The 18,998-nt window shown below is 39.9% G+C and overlaps 1 protein-coding gene across 3 annotated transcripts; it reads right to left on the reverse strand.

Moving 5' to 3' along the window:
• Positions 1–1,378: 1,378 nt before the first annotated feature.
• inppl1b (inositol polyphosphate phosphatase-like 1b) lies at positions 1,379–18,433 on the reverse strand. 3 transcript variants are annotated; one of them, XM_063876750.1, is made up of 27 exons: positions 17,280–18,433; positions 15,998–16,061; positions 13,793–14,003; positions 13,585–13,705; positions 13,062–13,202; positions 12,856–12,943; positions 12,634–12,711; positions 12,285–12,422; positions 11,867–11,981; positions 11,674–11,774; positions 11,472–11,574; positions 11,170–11,366; positions 9,838–9,955; positions 8,873–8,969; positions 8,630–8,768; positions 7,467–7,566; positions 7,215–7,303; positions 6,735–6,816; positions 5,814–5,903; positions 5,602–5,715; positions 5,433–5,521; positions 5,259–5,346; positions 4,579–4,731; positions 4,110–4,191; positions 3,079–3,877; positions 2,883–2,998; positions 1,379–2,508 (listed from the first exon to the last, which is right to left on the reverse strand). In XM_063876750.1, exons 1-27 carry the CDS (start codon positions 17,414–17,416, stop codon positions 2,415–2,417), a joined length of 3,744 nt encoding a protein of 1,247 aa, XP_063732820.1. In that variant the 5' UTR covers positions 17,417–18,433; the 3' UTR covers positions 1,379–2,414. The 3 variants fall into 3 exon arrangements, with proteins under 3 accessions (XP_063732820.1, XP_063732821.1, XP_063732822.1); XM_063876751.1 differs by having other exon boundaries at positions 13,865–14,003; positions 17,280–18,432; XM_063876752.1 differs by lacking the exon at positions 12,634–12,711 and having other exon boundaries at positions 17,280–18,432.
• Between the last annotated feature and the right edge of the window lie 565 nt (positions 18,434–18,998).

An 18,998-nucleotide genomic window follows, 5' to 3' on the forward strand; every position in this document is an offset into this window, starting at 1 on the left:
CATGTGCAAAGGCATTTTATAATGGCTTGGGAAATGAGGAGGGAAAATAACATATCTAAAATACTTTAAATCCTTCACCCTGTTCAAGGATGCAGCAAGAACATATGTGTATATGTAAGGGGTGCTTAATGGTAGCAGTGTGAGTTTCTGTGCCGTGTCCATGAACTGTTTGGGTTTCTGTGGTTAAGATGTCAGGAATGTGAGTAGGCAGACAATGCCGGTTCTTCATCTGTAACCCACTCAAAGCACATTTACAGACAGAATTAAATATGTACACAAAGAGTCAAAGCTAAATTCATCAGATTGTGAATGAAATTGTTGATATTAATTTGTTTTTTCTAAATCCCTTTATTTCCCCCGCCTCTCCAGAATGAGCACATTATTACCTTACCTTGCAGAATGAGGGATGATTTTAAAACTCGTTTGTTTGGTCCTTTAGGTTACATTGAAAAGGGTGCAGAATTTACATTTCACTAAAGTGTAAGACATTACATATTTCCAATTTTAAAAGACAAATATTTATATTTTCATCGATGCTTTTGGAGAGGGTAATTTTTCTTTATGTTATGATAATTATATGAAGAAGACTATTTTTATATCTGGAAAACAATCAAGCCTAGTTAAATTATAATTCATGAAAACATACTGCTGCTTAATAACGGACCAAATGCACAACATTCCCTGCCTGTCAGCGCAGAGCACACTCACGAATTAAAACAAATCCTACAGTCAGGAACTGGTTAAAAACAGAGTTACAGAACTGTAATCATGACACCAACTGGTCATTATTTGTGTACTTGAGTCAATGCTTTAAGCATTTTGTGTATGTGTGTGTGTTGTCATAGATGTTTTTGTTGCCTATTTTATTTGCTGATTCAACAATTCTAAACTAAATGATGACTTATATTATAAATATCTATCTAGAAACTGGTTTGGGAAGTTAGCTCTAGCTAAATGAGTGTGTCTTTAAATAAACAAATACATACAATTAAACAAACTGTTTCAATCTAAACTGTCTGATTCATTAAACATGTACATTTAAAATCAACAAATCATAAAGTTTCACCCCTTTTCTTTGATTTGTACATTGCTGAAAAATACCAGGGTGATAACATCAGTAGTCAGTAAACTTCCAGAGGACAGAGGGATGTGTTTGGTCATGCCCTAATGAGTAACTTCAGCTGAGGACTACAAGCAAAAAACACAGACACTCACACACAGAGAGGAATATGTAGGAGTTATTTTAGGATGAGATCAAGGTTGTCTCATCTATTTGTGCTGTGCTCTATATTTACCTGAGCTGACAAATACACTTTCACATGTTTGTTCATGGACATTATCTGAGTCACAACTGTAATCTTATATTAACACTGGGATATCATGGTCAGTAATTCAGTCTTAGACATTTCTTTTATAGGCATTTTCCAACTAGAACCTATAAAACACTTGTTCATTTATAAAAATGTGGATAAACCTAGCTGTTAGAAAAGTGTATTGGTTATGGCATAGTTGGAAGTTAAAGAGAAGCTTAATATTTTCAGCTTTGATTTGCCAAGTATTATGGCAATTAAGACCATTAAATAGGCTTTACCATAGATCTATGTGACATTAAACAACATATAAGCAGCATTAGTGCAATGAATTAGAACAGATTTGAATTGTTTCTCGGTTTCCAGCCCCCACCCCCCGCAGCATGAAATAACACTTGTGATGCTTAGTGACAGCCAAGAGTTGCTTTATGCACTTTACTTAAAAAAAAAAAAAAAAGGGTGCACATAACATGCACAGTGGATATTGGTACCGATTAAGTGACATGATAGCAACAGTAGGAGACAGTAAACAAATTAGATAAGCTATGTCCTTCTAAACCAACTTTACAGACAATGTTCCAGTAGATATGTACAGCTATCGATTTTATGCTCCATAGGTTTAATAGCGGGCTTTTACCATCCAGGATCCAGGCTCAATAATAGCAGAGTAAAGGAAAACACACAGTAAAAGGGATGAAGGTGAATGGTAAACACTAGCAGTGAGTGAACACTGAAAATTGAAGGACTATATTTTCATAGTCATTGAAAATCCATTAAACATGAAATCAATACCATGATCAATATTTGTTTATGTGTGAGTAACTCGAGATACGCGTCAACGCTTCCTGTCATACCACCCACAGTTTTCTTTATGTGTCATGGATTGATGGCTATAAGCAGACTGTGCAATGAGTATTTTCTGCGTCATGTTCCCTTCACTGTATTGACAAACTAAGGGAACAGTATTAATCCAGTAAATAAAAAGTAAAGTCCAGCTGATGTGATTGAGTTTTGATCAGTCTGTCTGTCCTTTCAGATCTTGGTTATAACAGTCTTTCCAGTTTCTAAATGAGCAAGCTCTGTACCAGCAATATAATTTTTATTTCAGTTCCAGTTCCTGGGCAGGTTGTCAAGGATCCTGCGCCGATGTGAAGGGTTTGTCACTCCTGCGGCGCATAAATCCTCCTCAGTTATACCACTGCAGAGAGGAAAAATGGCACGAAATCAAACCAAAACCGAAATCAAAATCAAACAAAACTTAAATTGTTAAATACTTTGTTTGCAAGGTTCCTGTAATCAACACCAGATTTATTTTCAGATGTGTGCCTCAGTGAGGCTCTAACTGACATGTTCAGTCATCTCATTTAAGTTGAGGGTGACTGTCACATGCACGCTGGTAATTTGATCAGGCCTACATGTGACTATTGCAAGTGTCTCGTTACCACCGAGGTTATCTGTACAGACAAATATATCTCTGAGTACGCACAGGAAGCCGCAATATTTGTGTCTGAAGGTGAAATGCATAAGTAAATAAGTACAGTTTGTGAACCATGTTATTGGAAACACTTCTACCTGAAGTAATCCAGATCATCCCAGCCATTGAGGCTGAGTCCCAGGGTGTATTTCTGCAGACCAAGGGCACTGAGAAGCTCCCGGACGGTTTCTGGGGCACATTGAAGGACGGAGACCTGTGTTGAGAAAGCAGACGTTTTATAGAGAACAACGAGCCGCATCACTTAAAAAAATGTCTTTGAGAATTGTGTCCTACTTCTTTCTCCCAGCTGTAACCTCTATCTCCATGCATTGAAGGTCCATTTCTATAACTTGGCCTATGGTTGAGTATAGCTGGGCCTCTCTGCAATGGGGGGAAGAAGTCAACTTCGCTGAGGGACTTGGCCATTTGCAAAGCAGTGAGGGAGTTGTCTCCTGTAGGTCCAGGCGGCTGCTGATCCACTATCCAGGGCACAGAGGCCTGAGAGTGTGCTGGGGAAGGAGTGTAGGGGAAAGCTGATGGCACCTTGGAAGCCCGGATAGGGCTGGTTCTCTCTGGGAGAAGCTGATGATGATCCCTCCTCGTTTTTTCCCTGATGATTGCTGATTGGTTCATATACAAGTTCCTCTGGTTCTTGTCTGGCAGTACTGTCTTGGAGTCTTGAACATTTTTCTTACATTGGTATTTGTCTCTGGGTTGTGAGGTTTGTTCCTGGTACTGTGGCATGGCGTTGCTTGAGGGTGGAGGTAGGGGAGATGGGTTTTTGGCCGGGAAGAGCTGATAGGAGGAGTTAGTTTGGGGTGTATGAAGGTCAGTTGTTGGAGTGTACTGGGGTGGGATGGCAGGAATTTCAATCTCTGTAAAGTCTGATCTGCGAAAGGGTCTTCTGTCGAAACCCTGACGTCCTGAGATTTTTGGGAGCTGCAAGGCCTCATTTCCAGACCAGATGACCTGAGGGTCCCTTAGCTGAGGGAGAGCCTCCTCCACCCTGCGTGTCACTGACACAGTTTCAAAGATAAAGTAGGCTGGGTTGGTGTAGCTGCTTGGAGTGTGTTTGGGAGGAGCTGCCAGAGACCTGCAATGAAAATAAATACATTTAGAATGTTTGGTTGGCGTTGACATTTTTTTGTACTAAATGTGCCCTCTATTCTCAATTGATGTCTTTGCTTTATCTGGTTTTTTCTGTCAAAATCTCCTTGGGCAAGATTCTAAACACCACATTGCAGTTGTGGAAAGTTTTTCAACTAGCTTTAGAGAAGTTTTCCTTGACAATGCTGCATTGCTCGGAAACATTAAGAGGAGCTCACCTGTTTATTTGGCCACGTGTAGATGCAGGAGACATGTGCCCTCTCGCAGGACCTTTGTCATTTTTCTCAAAGGAGAACCAATCTGAAAAAATGAAATCACAAATGTGAAACAAACACATTTCATAACCAGCCACACTTCCTTAAAGTCTGTGTGGTGGCTGTGTGTCAAAGGCCATGCCAGTTTGCAGTCACACAGCATGGTGATGTTTATTCTGATTTAGTTACATACTAACAACTTGTCTTGTTTCACTGTCTCAGGATGCATCTGGTCAGGGTCAGTCAATCAGGAGCCAGAAGAGGAAGCGGTCGATAGTTACCAGCAAGGATGAAGTTATTAGGGAACCAAATAGAGGAAGCAATGGGAGACTCACAAGGGAGTCAAAGAAGCCAGCGAAAGTGCAGATGAAAGCTTAGTGGGAAGTGATAGTGCAAGCAAGGCAGAGCATAGGAGCGGTTCCGGCAGACGCACCATAGGTCTTCTCTCGAGTTTCTCGTCTGTCTTTGGGCACATGAACCCTGACACGTCCTCTGATGGAGCCCATCTCCTCACCTCGGTGACTCAAAAATGTCTCAAACTGCTCAGATGCACCAGTGAGTGAGCGCAGAGCAACACAGCATTCCCCTATAAAACAAAATGTATAGATTATTTATAAGATCAATACGACATCTCACACTGAAACAAAATGTAGAGTGCAACCTTACTTCTAGATAGTTTAAGCGGGACTTTATTATACCTTAACTGATTCTTTCTAAACTACACTGAAGATTTGGAGCACTAAATGAAATGTATATTGATAACATTTAGTGCATCAAAATACAGAATTCCATCCACTTTATTGTGAACATTTCCTGCTTCTGGTATAGATGAAAAAACTCCATCCATCCATCCGCTTATACGAGTTGGGTCGCGGAATTTGCAGTTCCAGTAGAAATGAAAAAACTGAATTAAACCGTTTACCAATCAATGTGCCATTTTAAAAGATATTCAATACAACATTTTGGAGGTCAAGTTTAAATTAAATTAGCCACTTTTATAAAAATCTAATTAAACTATCTAGAATAATAGACAGCACTTGTGATAAGATGGGTCAAATAAGACGATTTCATGTTATGAGTAGTTATTAGACAAATGAATTTGCCGTGACCAACCGTAAGACTCAAATCCGTCACATGACTTGACAGACAGCAGCAGGTGCTGGTCCTGAAGGTACTCCATGTCAGACTTGATTGGAAAAAGCTATGACAGACATAAACACATCAAGGTAAGACATTGATTTTAAAAACAAACACATATTTTAAGCCGTTTCCAAATAAGTCTCTAACCTTTGGCAGTTGTTTGAAGGACCAGCCGAGTTTGAGAAATCTGGGAACATCACAACTCTGTGAGTCATTCTCACTTGAGCGCCGTGTCTCTGTGAAGAAGACAGGAAGGAATCTTTGCCACTGTGCTGCATAATGGATGTTTGATTTAAAAAAAACATTATAACCATACCTTCGAGGCAAGACGAGTGAAAATCAATGAAAAATTTCGCCTTGCTTGCCGTCTTCACAATGGCCTCAATGCCTTCAAGCTCTATCCAGGCCCTCTCCACGCCCGACTTTGTTTCTGTGTGAGACAAAGGCAGAAGAATACTGTTCACTCGATGAGGGGATGTAAGCATATTCTCTCTGTTTGTGTCCAAAAGGCAACAACAATGACAGCACCTGTTTTGGAGCTGAACTGTGATGTGACTCCCACTTGGAAAGTGGCAAAAACAGGCGAGTGATCGCTGGTGAAGATGTCATCCGTGCAACCTGGCGGGTCACAAATAGTACTTTATTATGAGGATTGTAATCAAAGCACTCAATATGTGATATGTTTTCTAGCTAAGCATGAGAGGATTTGAAAATGTTCATGTCATCAATAGACTAGCCAAAAGTGATTGCTTTTCCTCAGTATTTTTACTTCATCAAAGATTTAACACTTTGTCCTTTTTAGTTGACAAACAAACAATCCAACAAAATGTGATAATCATAAGTTACCCTGCATATATATATATACACTGTATATGCTCGTTCTTACAAAATACTTCCTGTATCTCCAAAATCAGGGTCCATTTTTGACCACCTCTACTATTATAGTGAGCTAGACAGATTTTCAAATCCCTTATGTAAGGGTGTTTAAGATTATCCTGAAATTGTATTTTAAGCACTATTATGCGAGTGATACAATCCTATGTAATGCCATCTGTAACAAAAATCCAATAAATTGCAAAGCACTGTACGCCAGATGAGCTGTCATGAATCCTGTTTTTTCATAAATGTGACAAAGGGGCGACATAAAGTACTTTCGCCTATGCAGGAGTTTTAACGTTTTCATAGTTTTCAGAGGTTGGAAACAGAAGCTCAGGCAGAATGAGAGGAAATGACCGTTTGACCGTTATTCTTTTAGGGTTGCTCTCAATTTGCAGTGGTGCAAATAAAGAATTACCACAGGTATCTAATTTGACAGTGCTACATCAAAATCTATAGCTATTTGTCTGGACCTATGCACTGATATGTGATGCCCTAATCCACTTAGTTCATGCATGATTTCACTATTATATTTTCTTCTTAAAAGCTCATCTTGGCTTTGTTTTGTCTTACCATACGCAGTGCAGAAGATGTGTATCTCTGGGTAAGACTTCCACAGAATCCGATCACACCACGATGGCACATTGACTCGTACCTACAGGAACAGATTCAGCTATAAAACCACTATGTGTTGTGCAACAAATAAAATTGCCAGATGTTGAACACATTTTGCTGCCACTGTATTGACACACTTACATTCCTTTATAAAACACAAAAACATGAGGAATCTTCATCAGGAACTTATTATAAACAAGTACAAATTTGGTAAGAAATCTTGGTCAGGACCAAAAAGACAGACCGATATCAAAAAACCTTGAATAGTTTTATGAAGTGTGGTTTGTGTGCCAAGACATTTATTCATCGACTTCTCAGAGGTGCGGATATAGTTTTTATTATAGGCTTCCGTTCTCTTTCCTGAGGCTCAAATAATGTTTGATGGAGATGTCATCCTGTTTTTCTGTGCTGCTTTTGTGTTAAAAGAAAATGACTCACTCCTGAAGTTTTGTACTTTTGCCAAAGGTAGCAGTCTCTGGAGCCCCGCTCATACCGATAGGTGGGTGGGAATGCAATCTTCTCTTCCTCTTAAACAGATAAACAGAGAAAGGGAACAAAGTCAGGTAAAAGAAGACCAAGAGTCAAAGTAGAGCCAAATTCAAAATAGATTGTTTAATTTGCAAAAGAGCATTAAAGAGCATTATATATTTTAACAAAGGAATAATGGCTAATAGCAAAGGGAAAACTCACTGAAATTGAGAAAGGACTTCCTCTTGTGTCTCTCTCGGGTCAGCTGGTCTGCACACATGAGCTCCTCAAACTCCCTCTTAGACACATGTTTCAGGATGTCCTAAAGTGAGGACCAAAGAGAAGCAGTAACATTGATGTCTGTAATTGTAGTATCATGCCTCTGTACCGTTAAGCATTGGTGGAAAATACAGTAAGCACACTTTTGAAGTATTTATACCTTACTTGATGATTTCCACGTTATGTTTATTTATACTTCCCTACATTTCAAAGGGATATATCCTACTATTTACACCACTACATGTATTTGATATATTTAGTTTTTTTTGGAGATTCACATTTAAAATATAAAATACAGTCAACAAATAAATGATAAAGATGATCAAAGGTTAAGATGAGACCTTATTGGCAGAATCACAAGCTACCCAGCAGAAAATACAGGGATTCAAATCAGTTCCATGTTTCCTTGCTGCAACCGTAGTTGGAAAAATGAATGCATCAATAATTAGAATCCATTTATATAATACACTTATACACTAAATTGAAGCATTGTGCACAAGGACTACTAATATTATTCATCTCCAACAGAGGATCTGTGACCAATAGAGTTTTTTTAAAAAACCAGATCTGTTACATAAATCCAACATATTATACATCTAGCAAAGATGAATCGGCATCATTCCTAACAAAAATAAAATAATAATGTATACAAAATTGATAATAGGCTAACTGTTGCCCATGAGTTGTGTGCAATCCCTTGAATTAGCTTAATTATGCTACATCAATTTGCAGCACCTATCCTCAATGGAAAACTATAGATGGTTACAGCCACGTTTTATTAGTTCAATGGCAGAGAATTTAATTCACCATAAAACTGTATATTTACAGATTGCATTTTAGGTCGCCTTACTCTATTATTTTACAGTTTAGTGATCCTTAGCCTAAAAAATCCCTAATTTAAGTATAATTTGTAGCTAATACTTTAGTGCTTTTACTGAAGTAACTATTTGAATGAAGAACTTGTACTTGCAACAGCATTTCTTCATAGTAGTATTGCCTAAAGATCTGAGTACTTCTTATAACACTGCCATTTAGTCAGTCTTCAAGGTTGCTTAATCAAAACAATGAATATAGAGCGATGAATAATAAATAATTAAAAAACAGACCTGTACGTCCAAGTCGAGTCTATAGTTGAGGTCTCCGCACCAGAAGAGATGGTTGAAGCGCAGGCTGAGGTCAAAGGCCCCTAGCTGTTTGTCACCCAGAGAGAGCAGCCTGAGGATGTCCACAAAGTTCTGGTTCCTCCTGAACATGACACACATTATAAGAGACAATTGTACTTTTTTTTTTTTTTAATAATACGAATAAATGAAACAGGAGCATATATATTTGGTCTTTGTTCACGATACCTTAGGACTTTCTCACTTCCAGAGGTCAGGTGGCAGTTAACAAACCCAAAAGATGTCCCGTTGAAGAGGAAAGACACACCCACTGCTCCCTTGTTCCCTGAAACAACAGAAACATTCAACGTCAAACCTCCGTTTCAAATCTTATTTTTTCAGGTTTCAAATTTTTTTAGCCTCCAAACTTGTGGAACCTGATGTTGCTTGGGGGGCGGAGCTTACAAAAAACTAGTTTGGCATCCTGAGTGACAGCCTTCCCTCTGTCATGTTGCCTTCATGGATGTTAGGTAGCGCGAGAAATATAACTCAACACTTTCTATACACAATACTCCCGTGAAACTGTGCTACAAGGTGAAATTACGTATCTGCAATTAAGCGATGTCCTTCCCCAATTCCACGTAGCCCCATGAACGCAGCGTAGTATTGGCTTGGCTGGATTGTGTATAGAAAGTGTTTACTTATATTTCTCGCGCTACCTAACATCCATGAAGGCAACATGACAGAGGGCGTGCCGTCACTCAGGATGCCAAACTACTCTTTGGAAAGCCCCGTCTCCAGAGCGACATCAGTGCCACAAGATTGAAATGGGGAAAAAAACGATCTGAAAATTAAAAACGATCTGAAGGCGAAAAAAAACGTGAACCTGAAAAAACGAGATTTGAAACTGAAAAAATAATCATTTTGAATCTGAAAACGTAAAATCAGCGACTGAAAAAAAATAAGGATTCAAATGTCAAAAGATGTCTAAAAGTTAAATATGAAAATAAATATTTTATTCTAAAAAAAGATGCTGAACTGAATCAAAATAATATTCAACCTGAAAAATTATTTTAAATACTTATTTTTTGTTTGAATACATCATTATATTTTTCAAAGTTCAGGATAAAAACTTAGAACTTTCAAGTAAATTGTATTTTTTGGAATGATCAAAACTTATGACCCTGATTTAGCTCCATAGCAGGGCAGTTTACCCAAAGTGTTTCCCAGGCCAGTCTTCACACAGGCGGTGTTCACATGGCTGACGCGACTCTCATGCTCAGGCTTCACAAACACAGCCAGCCTCATGTTCCAGAGGGACTGTACTGCCACCTGCAGGACAATGCTCCACATTACAATGAAGGACAGGAACCGTGTCCACACAGAAAACATAATTACAGATTTCTCAAAGGATGGGATCAATTTCTATAAAGTCAGCTTCCAATCCAGGTGACACAGCCACTGAAATAGTGTAGGAATACATACCACCATCAAAACTCTATAATTCAGATGATATTTTCCAAGAATACTTAAACAAAATATCAAAAACTCCCACAATCCTTTACTGTAATGTTAGATGTTGCTCAAGCATTTCATTTTTAAGTCAACTATGTGCTTAACTGAATTGTCTACCACAAGAAATATTTCAAGGTTAATTGTGAGGTTGGATTCCTTTTGAAAGGCTGAAGAATGTGATTTCATCTTTCAAATGTAAAAACTAGAAAATGACTGAAGCACTGATTCACATTAGGTTAACATAAAAGCTTTCCCAGACGAAAATACCAGGAATGACCCCACCGTTGCAGAATGTATTTGAATGAAGCTTTTTATAAAGTTGACTTTTAAATACCCTTAGTTTGAATAAAGTTAGCTCGTTCAACAGATGAGAATAAATGTTGTGATAACATGTTAGCCTAATGTTTTACCATTTTTAGTTTCATTTTTTAAATTATTTTTTATTTTAATACTAAGATAGCTGCATTAGTAATTTAAACAAAATGCATATTAGTTTGAATAAATGTGTCAAACCTTTGTAGTAAACATTGGGATGTTATGTTAACAGGATGTGGATATTTGATTCAATATATTATATTTGCGTAAACTAAAATTAACAAATTGATAACATTCATAGTGTACGTGATTCCCAGTGCTGTAAAACTTATTACAAAAATAAATGAATAACGTATCCTACCAGTAAACCTTTGCTATAGTTGCTTTAAAAGGCAACTGTAATACTCACAATGAAGAATAAAAAAAGAAACAATTGGATAGTGAAATGTCATAAAGTTTGCCATACTTCACACTGGAGCCACAACAAGCTTTATACATTTTCATTCATGCAGTAGTACTCCTGTGGCCTTCAAACATCTTTTGATGTGTTTCCTTTAACTATTCAGTCAAAGTAATTATGTGAATCTTTCTTTTGAGAAATTATGGTAGCTTTATGGATTAAAGCACTCCAAATATGTATTGTGAAAATTGAACCTTTTTTGACAGAAGAATTCGCATTTGAAGTTGTAAAAAGTTTTTTTTAAAAAAGGATTTACTTGTTTGTACTCGATGTGAGTGTAGCTGCGAAGAGTTGTTTTGACATGTTCTGTCCATTCTCTCTCCCCTTGAGGGTTTTCCTGAGTCCCCAAAGCATAGATGTCATGAGGGAGCAAGGCAGTGGAATCGTCAGGGGTGTGTCCCAGACCGCAGCAGGTCACCCACGACTGCAGGCTGCGAGGAGGAGGGGAACCACCTGTGTACACAACATAACACAATAACTATAGGAAAGGAATTAAACTCCTTCCTCTAAATGTAATCTTTGTTGCCGGACAGTAAAAGAGACCACGTGTATGGTTACCCATGTTCCAGGTGCCAATGAACACAGATATCACGTCAGGTTCACTCAGATGAGAGTGTCTGGTTTTCATCAGCTGCAGGAGTTGGCAGAAGGCATCGCGTTTCTGAATGAAGTGGAAGCCACGCAGTCAATTATGGGGAAAAGACAGGGGATTCCAGTCACTGAAGTCAATTATTCCTGGCCAAATTACTACTTTCCTTACCCGTGCACTCTCAAACGTCATCTCCCGTGGTGTGTTGTGGTGGCTGTCCACCACCATGCGTACCTTGGCCGGACTGCTCTGGAACCTGACAATCTGAAGGACTGGTAGAGAAGAAAAAATGGCAGAATGAAATTGGATGATATATCTGCACAATAGAGAAATGTTACAGGAGCTAAAGAGGATATTTTCTTACTTCTGTCATGTGAGACTCTCTCTATACCAAATGAACCAGACTTTCTGTCAAAGAGCAGCACTCCTGTGTCCACGTCCACAGAAACAGTCTGTCTGCCATACCTCACCATCTTCACCTTGACGCAACAAAAAGAACCACTGTTTATACATTTACATGGTCAGAGGTAGGGCTGCAATTAAGGATTATTTTCATTATTGAATATTCTGTGCGTGAATATCGATTTATTCATCGTTTGTTCTCTAAAATGTAAAAAAATTAACTAATATGTTTCCTTTATATGATATAAAACTGAGAAAAGCAGACAAATGGATTTGTCGACAGATATTTGCAGCACTAGTTGTTTTTAGTTGTATGATTATTTTTATTGCATGTAATATTTGATAAAAAGATAAACGGTTACTTTTTCAGCCTGATTTACCTGAAAGGAGTGGACTGGCAGCTGTCTGGCCTGGTTCTTGACAGATGTTACGATGATGGGTGTTGGTTCAGGAGGAGGCGGGCTTGGCTGAACTGCCAGATTGTGATTGGTCACTGCATCTTGTAATGCTTTCAATACCTTGATGAGCATAAAATTGGCAGCATTAAAATCTAATCAGTATTGCCAATCACAAACAAGAATGTCCTTTTTTCCTGTCTCTATGAAAACATCACCATTTATTTACCACTGCCACTAAACCTTAAAAGATGTGAGCCATATTATTCGTAGGCGTCACCGCATTATCCTGTGATAAATATAGATATAGCTTTGTGCCATTTCACAAACATACCTTTTTCTCCAATGAAGAGAGGAGGCTGACCAAAGCTGAAATCTTAAACAACACGCTGTCTATCTCCATCTCTTGGCCCTTATTCAAACAATTTGAAACATAAGGCACAAATAGTTGACACACATGACTGATCCTTTATCCCCAACAGAAGTGGGTTACCATTTTAGAAAGGTCAGCTAGTTACATATCTTTGGAAAGCATAACTAATATTTTGTATCTTACCTGTGCTTTGGTGTTTGTTAAAGAGCAGCTGGGGTGGTCAAAGACTCTTGCCAGGGTTTCCAGACTTGAAAGAGTCAGGTCGATCTCACTGTGGATCAGATCAATACACACCTTTTGTTTGATGACCATATAACAGTGTTCTGTATCATCAATTCATACTAGTTTTTAAAGTTTGGTTTATAGTTTAAAAATAAAAGTATGCAAACCTGTTTAAGCCTTGGCACGCAGTACCCAGAGTACGCTTCAGGTGGCACAGCGTTGTTGCACCTTTGTGCACATTCTCAATGTCAAGAGGCAGCTCACTGAATAGGTAGTCATTGAGAAGACCGATCACCTCACCTGCAGTACTGTAAACATGATTTTAAAAAGACAGAATTCGGAATGGAATATTTTAGATACTCCGCATGCCATTTTTGCTCTTTGGATATCACTGATGCTGGCAAAGACCATACAGAAGATATCAATCAGCTCCATTTATTAATAGGCCAATAAAGTCAAAGAGTGTTTTACACATTGCTTTCTCTATGCTTGATTGCAAACAGATGCATATTTTAGACAATTTTAGCAGATGACTAACATTAATGTGACACTAAATAAAGAGTCACATATATTAATCTATCTGATACTGTCACATAATAAGCAGCTCTTTATTTGCAAACACAAGCAGAACAGATGAGCACTATGAAGGATTATCTTCTGACAAATGCTTGTATGGTTTCGTGTTTGTACCTGGATGTGTTCAGCTCCTGCAATTTATCCAGGAACAGGGTATGAGGGGCTGGTTTTGCTGGTGGTCCAGTGAGAGGTGCGGTGTTAATGGTGGCAGGTACTGAAGCCGGCTTCTCATCATCTGTGCATGCATGAAGCATAAAAACTAACAAAATTGCCGCACTGAAAGTAGCACCGATGTTCATATATTATGTTATTGCATACGTACAAATACACATGTCAGTGAATCTGTACATGCTCGTGTTGGGTGATGTGCTGTGATAGCAGCTAGAGGGCCCACCTGAGCTCTCATCCCCAGTGTCTGTATCCCGGGGAACAGCGTAGAGAAGAGGAGTGACCAGGCCCTTGTGCGGATGTTGGTACCCCAACACCAGATCCTCCAGTGTCCGGAAACAGTTCACCTGCACCCCCTGTGTTGTCTGTGAGACACACACACACACACACACACACACACACACACACACACACACACACACACACACACACACACACACACACACACACACACACACACACACACACACACACACACACACACACACACACACACACACACACACACACACACACACACACACACACACAAGCAAAAAAATACACATGAGCATGGTCTGCAGTGTCAAGGCCTCTCTAAAGTTTGTTTTGCAATTTTACTTCCTTATTTGTTCACAAACCTTTTTATAAAACAGAGCTGATAAAATACTTTCATGTGAGGTTTTTTGAACGACTCTTAAGAGGACCTACTATGCTATCATTCTATGTGTAAATCTTATTTGGTATGCTTCAATCAACACAAAGGGTTATGTTTTCCGAATGCAAACTTGTATACTTTCTGTGGTTATTACAAGATGTTTCCAGACCTCTCTCGGAAATCTTGCACAATGGAACAAAACAGAAGCATTCATTTGCATGATAGAAAAAGGCACATGATTAACAGTGATAAAGAAAATCCCAGGGGACATTAGAAAGCTCTGCCCTGCACCAAACAAGATAGGTGACATCATAGGTTTACTTCTTGGCTGCAGCAGATGTTGGCTGTCATTTTTTGATGTAGCTCAACATTCAGTTAGTCTGAAAAGCCATCAAAATAAAGATGGCAGAAGTTTTTTCGCATGCATATGTTCACATTTTTACGCCACAATCAGAAGCAATCTTACTTTCAACGTTCCAACAAAAACCTGCAGTCACACTTCAGTGGTATTCAAAGTATATTCACAAACATGTATAAAAATAAACACACATGCTTGTGCACAGGTGCTGCCTGCATATATTAACCACGCTACTTGTCACATGCAAGGAAATCAACATGGTTAACATTAGACCACTATACCAAGCTCTTTTCCTGTGCCCTCGTTTTAGAAGTTTTTGTTTTCATTTTGCGGTGAAAGAAACCGTTTTTTGGCTCGAGCTAACCGTCTGTTTTGCCAGGACCTCTTCAAATAGTATTCTTTGTACCACAAGGATCTCTTGAAAAGCAATTAAAAATAAATGACAAGGAAACACAGACAGTGAGAGACAAAATGGGCCCCAAAATATCTCCATGGCCATCTTGGAAAAACAAAAAGGCAAGCATGTGACTTGTGAGTTAGTGGACCAAATCCAGTGAGGGAAAATACGTACTGAAGGTTTATACTGATGGCAGTGGAAACACAACTGAAATAGCAACAAGTTTAAGGCCTTCTTTTGAAAGCAAAGGATTTTTCCAAGTCAGAGGCTAAAAACGACTGCCAGACATCATTATTAAAGTAGTTATTGGGCTTTAAAATGCAGACATTGTTTTTTTAATAAAAGCCGCAGATAATTTGTTGTTTTAGGCCCTGATATTGTTTATTTCTCTCCCTCTCTTACTTTTTCTCACCCACTGCGAGTGTGTATGTGTGCGTGCTCGGCGTGCGTGCGTGCGTGCGTTTATTCTCAAATAGTTAGATCATTTGCCGACTAAATGGCCCCCTGCTCAGAGTTTAAAAAACAGTCATACCATCAGTGTCTTAACGATGCCACATCCAACCGACTTATTATTACTAATACAAACACCCCCATACATAACAAATAAGCACACCCAGTGGTCAATGACCTAGTGTGTGGGTTGCTGAGTAGGAATCTCTGAGACATTAAAACAATTTATCCTCTGTGCTGCTCAGCTTAATGCTGCATGCATGCAACCACATGGCAGAGATGCCTTTCAAACAACAAGGCTACTGCAGTCGCAACAGAGCCTGTACAGAGAGGAAACACAAACATTCCTGTTCTCCCTGAAACAGGCAATAACAAGCCATTGTTTGATCCCCCTAACTCCATCTGACTGGCTCAGTTTCTCTCTCTGTGTACAGTTTGTGCCAAGACATCGAATGTGATTCTCTTTCCTCGGGTTGTCCTGGTCAGGCAGAGGATTCGTGTGGAGATGAAAACTCACCTGAACTGCTAGAAGGCCGTCAGCATCAGGAAGAATACGATAGGTGTGAACATGACGTTGGAACCTAAGGAAACCAAAAATAGCACCTATTAATGCCATGGCAAATTACTACATACGCTTTTAAGCAAACATCCAAAGGGAAAATGTACTTAAATGTATTGTTTAAATACGGACCAGATGTCTATCTGTAGTTAAAGACATTGCAACTTTCTTAACAAGGCGCCAGTTGTTTTACAGATCACTAATGACGTGTTATGGTTATTAAATGTGTGAGAGACTTGGATCATCATCTCCATCAGTCACATCAGAGGCATTTGTTTCAGGCAGCACGTAACAATGAGGCCAGGTTTGAGTAAGTCAGCTACTGTATATGACCTGAACAAAAGAGAACCATGAAATCACAATGACTTCATCAAATGTGTGGAGAAATGTAAGAAACTAAAAGAGGGGAATGACATATCAAGAAAAGAACGAAGGGAAAGAGGGTGCACTGCGAGCGGCCCGGCTCAGCTTTCAGGAATGTATCTGGCTAAGGCTGATGAGCAGACAGCGTAGTGCGGTTGCCGGAGCTCCCGCCCTCTTTCAGAGGCCCCAGGGAAGAAATCGGGGTAAGAGGGAAACAGGGAGTCCTGGGCCAGGGTTTGACAGGACAGTTAGTCTGGAGACGGGTCTATGTGTGAGGCTGGCCCAGCCTGTACGCAACACTCAAGCCATTCTTTGCTGGCAGATGACGGTGAAAGTGATGGATATGACAGTGTGAGTGAAGCTGCTGAATCCATTTACAGATGAAGACATTCTGCAGAAATGTTGAGTTTATGACTAGTTTCCAATCTTAAAAGCCAAAATCCAAAGGTTTCGCACAATAGTGTGATAGGACTTTTACACGAAAGAAGACCTTTTTTTTTCTTCTCTCATGGGGCAGCATTTACTACTTCAAGACATCCTGTGTGAATCATTCATTAAGTATTTTCAAGGGGGTGGAGCACATTAAATTGTACGTATAAAGTAACATTCAGTAACTACTAAAAAAAGCATTTGTAGTGACTGCAGAGTTATATTCCCTTTCGTTGAATCTAGGATCTACTGTCAAGAGCTATTGCTGACTAGAAGTGATTTACAAATAAATGTACAAGCTTGCAGGTGCTCATGCAGAACATACCATCTAAGATAATAACAGCTGAGTACCTTGGATAGGGATTTACGTTTCATTGTGATTGGTAAGATATGTTGTTCTTTAAAGTAGTAAATGTGTGTATGAGGGTGTGTTTGTGTGTGTACTTACAGCAGGCACAACGCATAGGCTCCTGGCACAGACTCACTGTCTCTCACTAGGTAGCTGCCATCCCTCCCGGCCCGTGCCAGCAGATCCTCAGCGTGCACACGGCTGATGTCACGATGATACCATGCCGCCGTAGCCATGGCAATCAATGACGTGAGATATGTTCATAAAAATAATCCACATGAGGTGATGAACTTGACGTAACACAAATTTGACTTTTAAGATTTACTGTCAGACTGCATCACGCTGTCATTCAAGTTTTCAGCGCCAAGTGTGTTGAGTGATCAAACTTAGGGTTTACAACTTTCCCATGATCCTTTTCTTGCTGGTCAAAGTTTCAAGCAGACAACCCATCCCCTTGTATATACCAACTACCACTTCCTGGTCATTGTTGGTTCCTTCTGGGTCACACATCCTGTTGAGTGGAGGAATAAAGAAGAAACATCCGGCTCTTTGGGAGGTTAGTCCACTCTAACAATAGCCTGCTCCTTGACAGAAGCTCCAGTCCAGTTTTCTGATAATATCCGTGAGTAGGGAGACCCTGTTTCAGTTTCTGCTCGCAAGTAGCTGCACCCAGGTGGGTGTGTTGCTCCAACAAACACAGACCATCACAGCAGCGCGAGGGAGGGAGGTAGAGGAAAAATAGTGAGAGGTGCTGCTCAGTCTGAACGAGGCAGCCACCCCTGAGGCAATGACGGAGCCTGTAGCTTAACCACAAACACGAGCCCTCCTCTTGTCCCAAAACAAAAACCCCACATGCAAACAACGGGAAAAGAAGAACCAAGAATGGCAAAACAAACAAATCAAGCCACACACACGGGGCCCACACACTCACACACGAACACACAGCAGAGACAGAAACATACCAGATGGAACTCAGTCAGCACTAAAACCAGACAGGCATGCAACAAAAACCAGACTAATTCAAATGATTTCCCAGCTCTGTTGCCATATAAGGGAAAAGGAACAACCTCCAAAAAGTTCAGCTGATGACTGCAGTTGTCTTCTCTTCTTCCAGGCCCAGATTCCATTTAGAGTGTGTCTCTGAAGTTGGATGTGGGCTGCTCCGGGGGTCTCACTTTCATGCTGTATGTTTGTGTGCTGGCTCGTGTGTCTTGTCAGTAGAGTCCCGTTCGCACTGGTGTGGTCTCCAGCGGTTCTTCAGAGTGCTGTCAGGGTAGAGGGAGGGAGCAGAAAGGCAGAGGACAACCCTGTTAGAGCGCAGGGCAGACAGAGGAAGTGACTCGACATTCCAGATGGCGGACATAGCCAGGAGAATTCTTGCAAGGGGCTCAACTTCACCACTGTGTGAAACAGAAGACTGCTTCCTTTTTCTTCCCTGTCCTCTCTTTATTTTGCCCTCACTCAGCCCCTTTCCTCAAATTCAAAATAGAAAACAGAGCTTAACACAGGTGGGCTGCCTGGCTATCCTTCCTTGTTTTTATCATCTTTATCTTCAGACGTTTCATCCTCTGGTGGGCATATTTACTTCCTTTTAACCTTCTGTCCCAACTCTTTTCTTTTCATCACCCTCCCTAAACTTCTCTGCCTCTCATGCTCACTCCTTCCCTCTCAGCAGAAAAACAGCCTCCATATGGTTATGATCATCCTTCACTTTCTTATTTTTGCCCTCCTAGAACATCGCCCATGATTCAGCCCTCCTACTTCCCTCCTTCTCCATTAGCTGGAGCGTATAACTCTGTGGGAAGCTTTTTGATCCCA

Source organism: Eleginops maclovinus, chromosome 23, assembly GCF_036324505.1.
Source record: "Eleginops maclovinus isolate JMC-PN-2008 ecotype Puerto Natales chromosome 23, JC_Emac_rtc_rv5, whole genome shotgun sequence".
Classification (NCBI taxonomy): domain Eukaryota; kingdom Metazoa; phylum Chordata; class Actinopteri; order Perciformes; family Eleginopidae; genus Eleginops; species Eleginops maclovinus.

Coding starts and splice junctions, on each gene's coding strand:
- inppl1b (XM_063876750.1), bottom strand. CDS start 17,416: ATGGCTACGGCGGCATGGTATCATCGTGACATCAGCCGTGTGCACGCT. Junction 5,347..5,432: donor CCTTCAAACAACTGCCAAAG/GTTAGAGACTTA, acceptor TGTCTGTCATAG/CTTTTTCCAATCAAGTCTGA. Junction 2,999..3,078: donor GTTACAGCTGGGAGAAAGAA/GTAGGACACAAT, acceptor TTCTCAACACAG/GTCTCCGTCCTTCAATGTGC.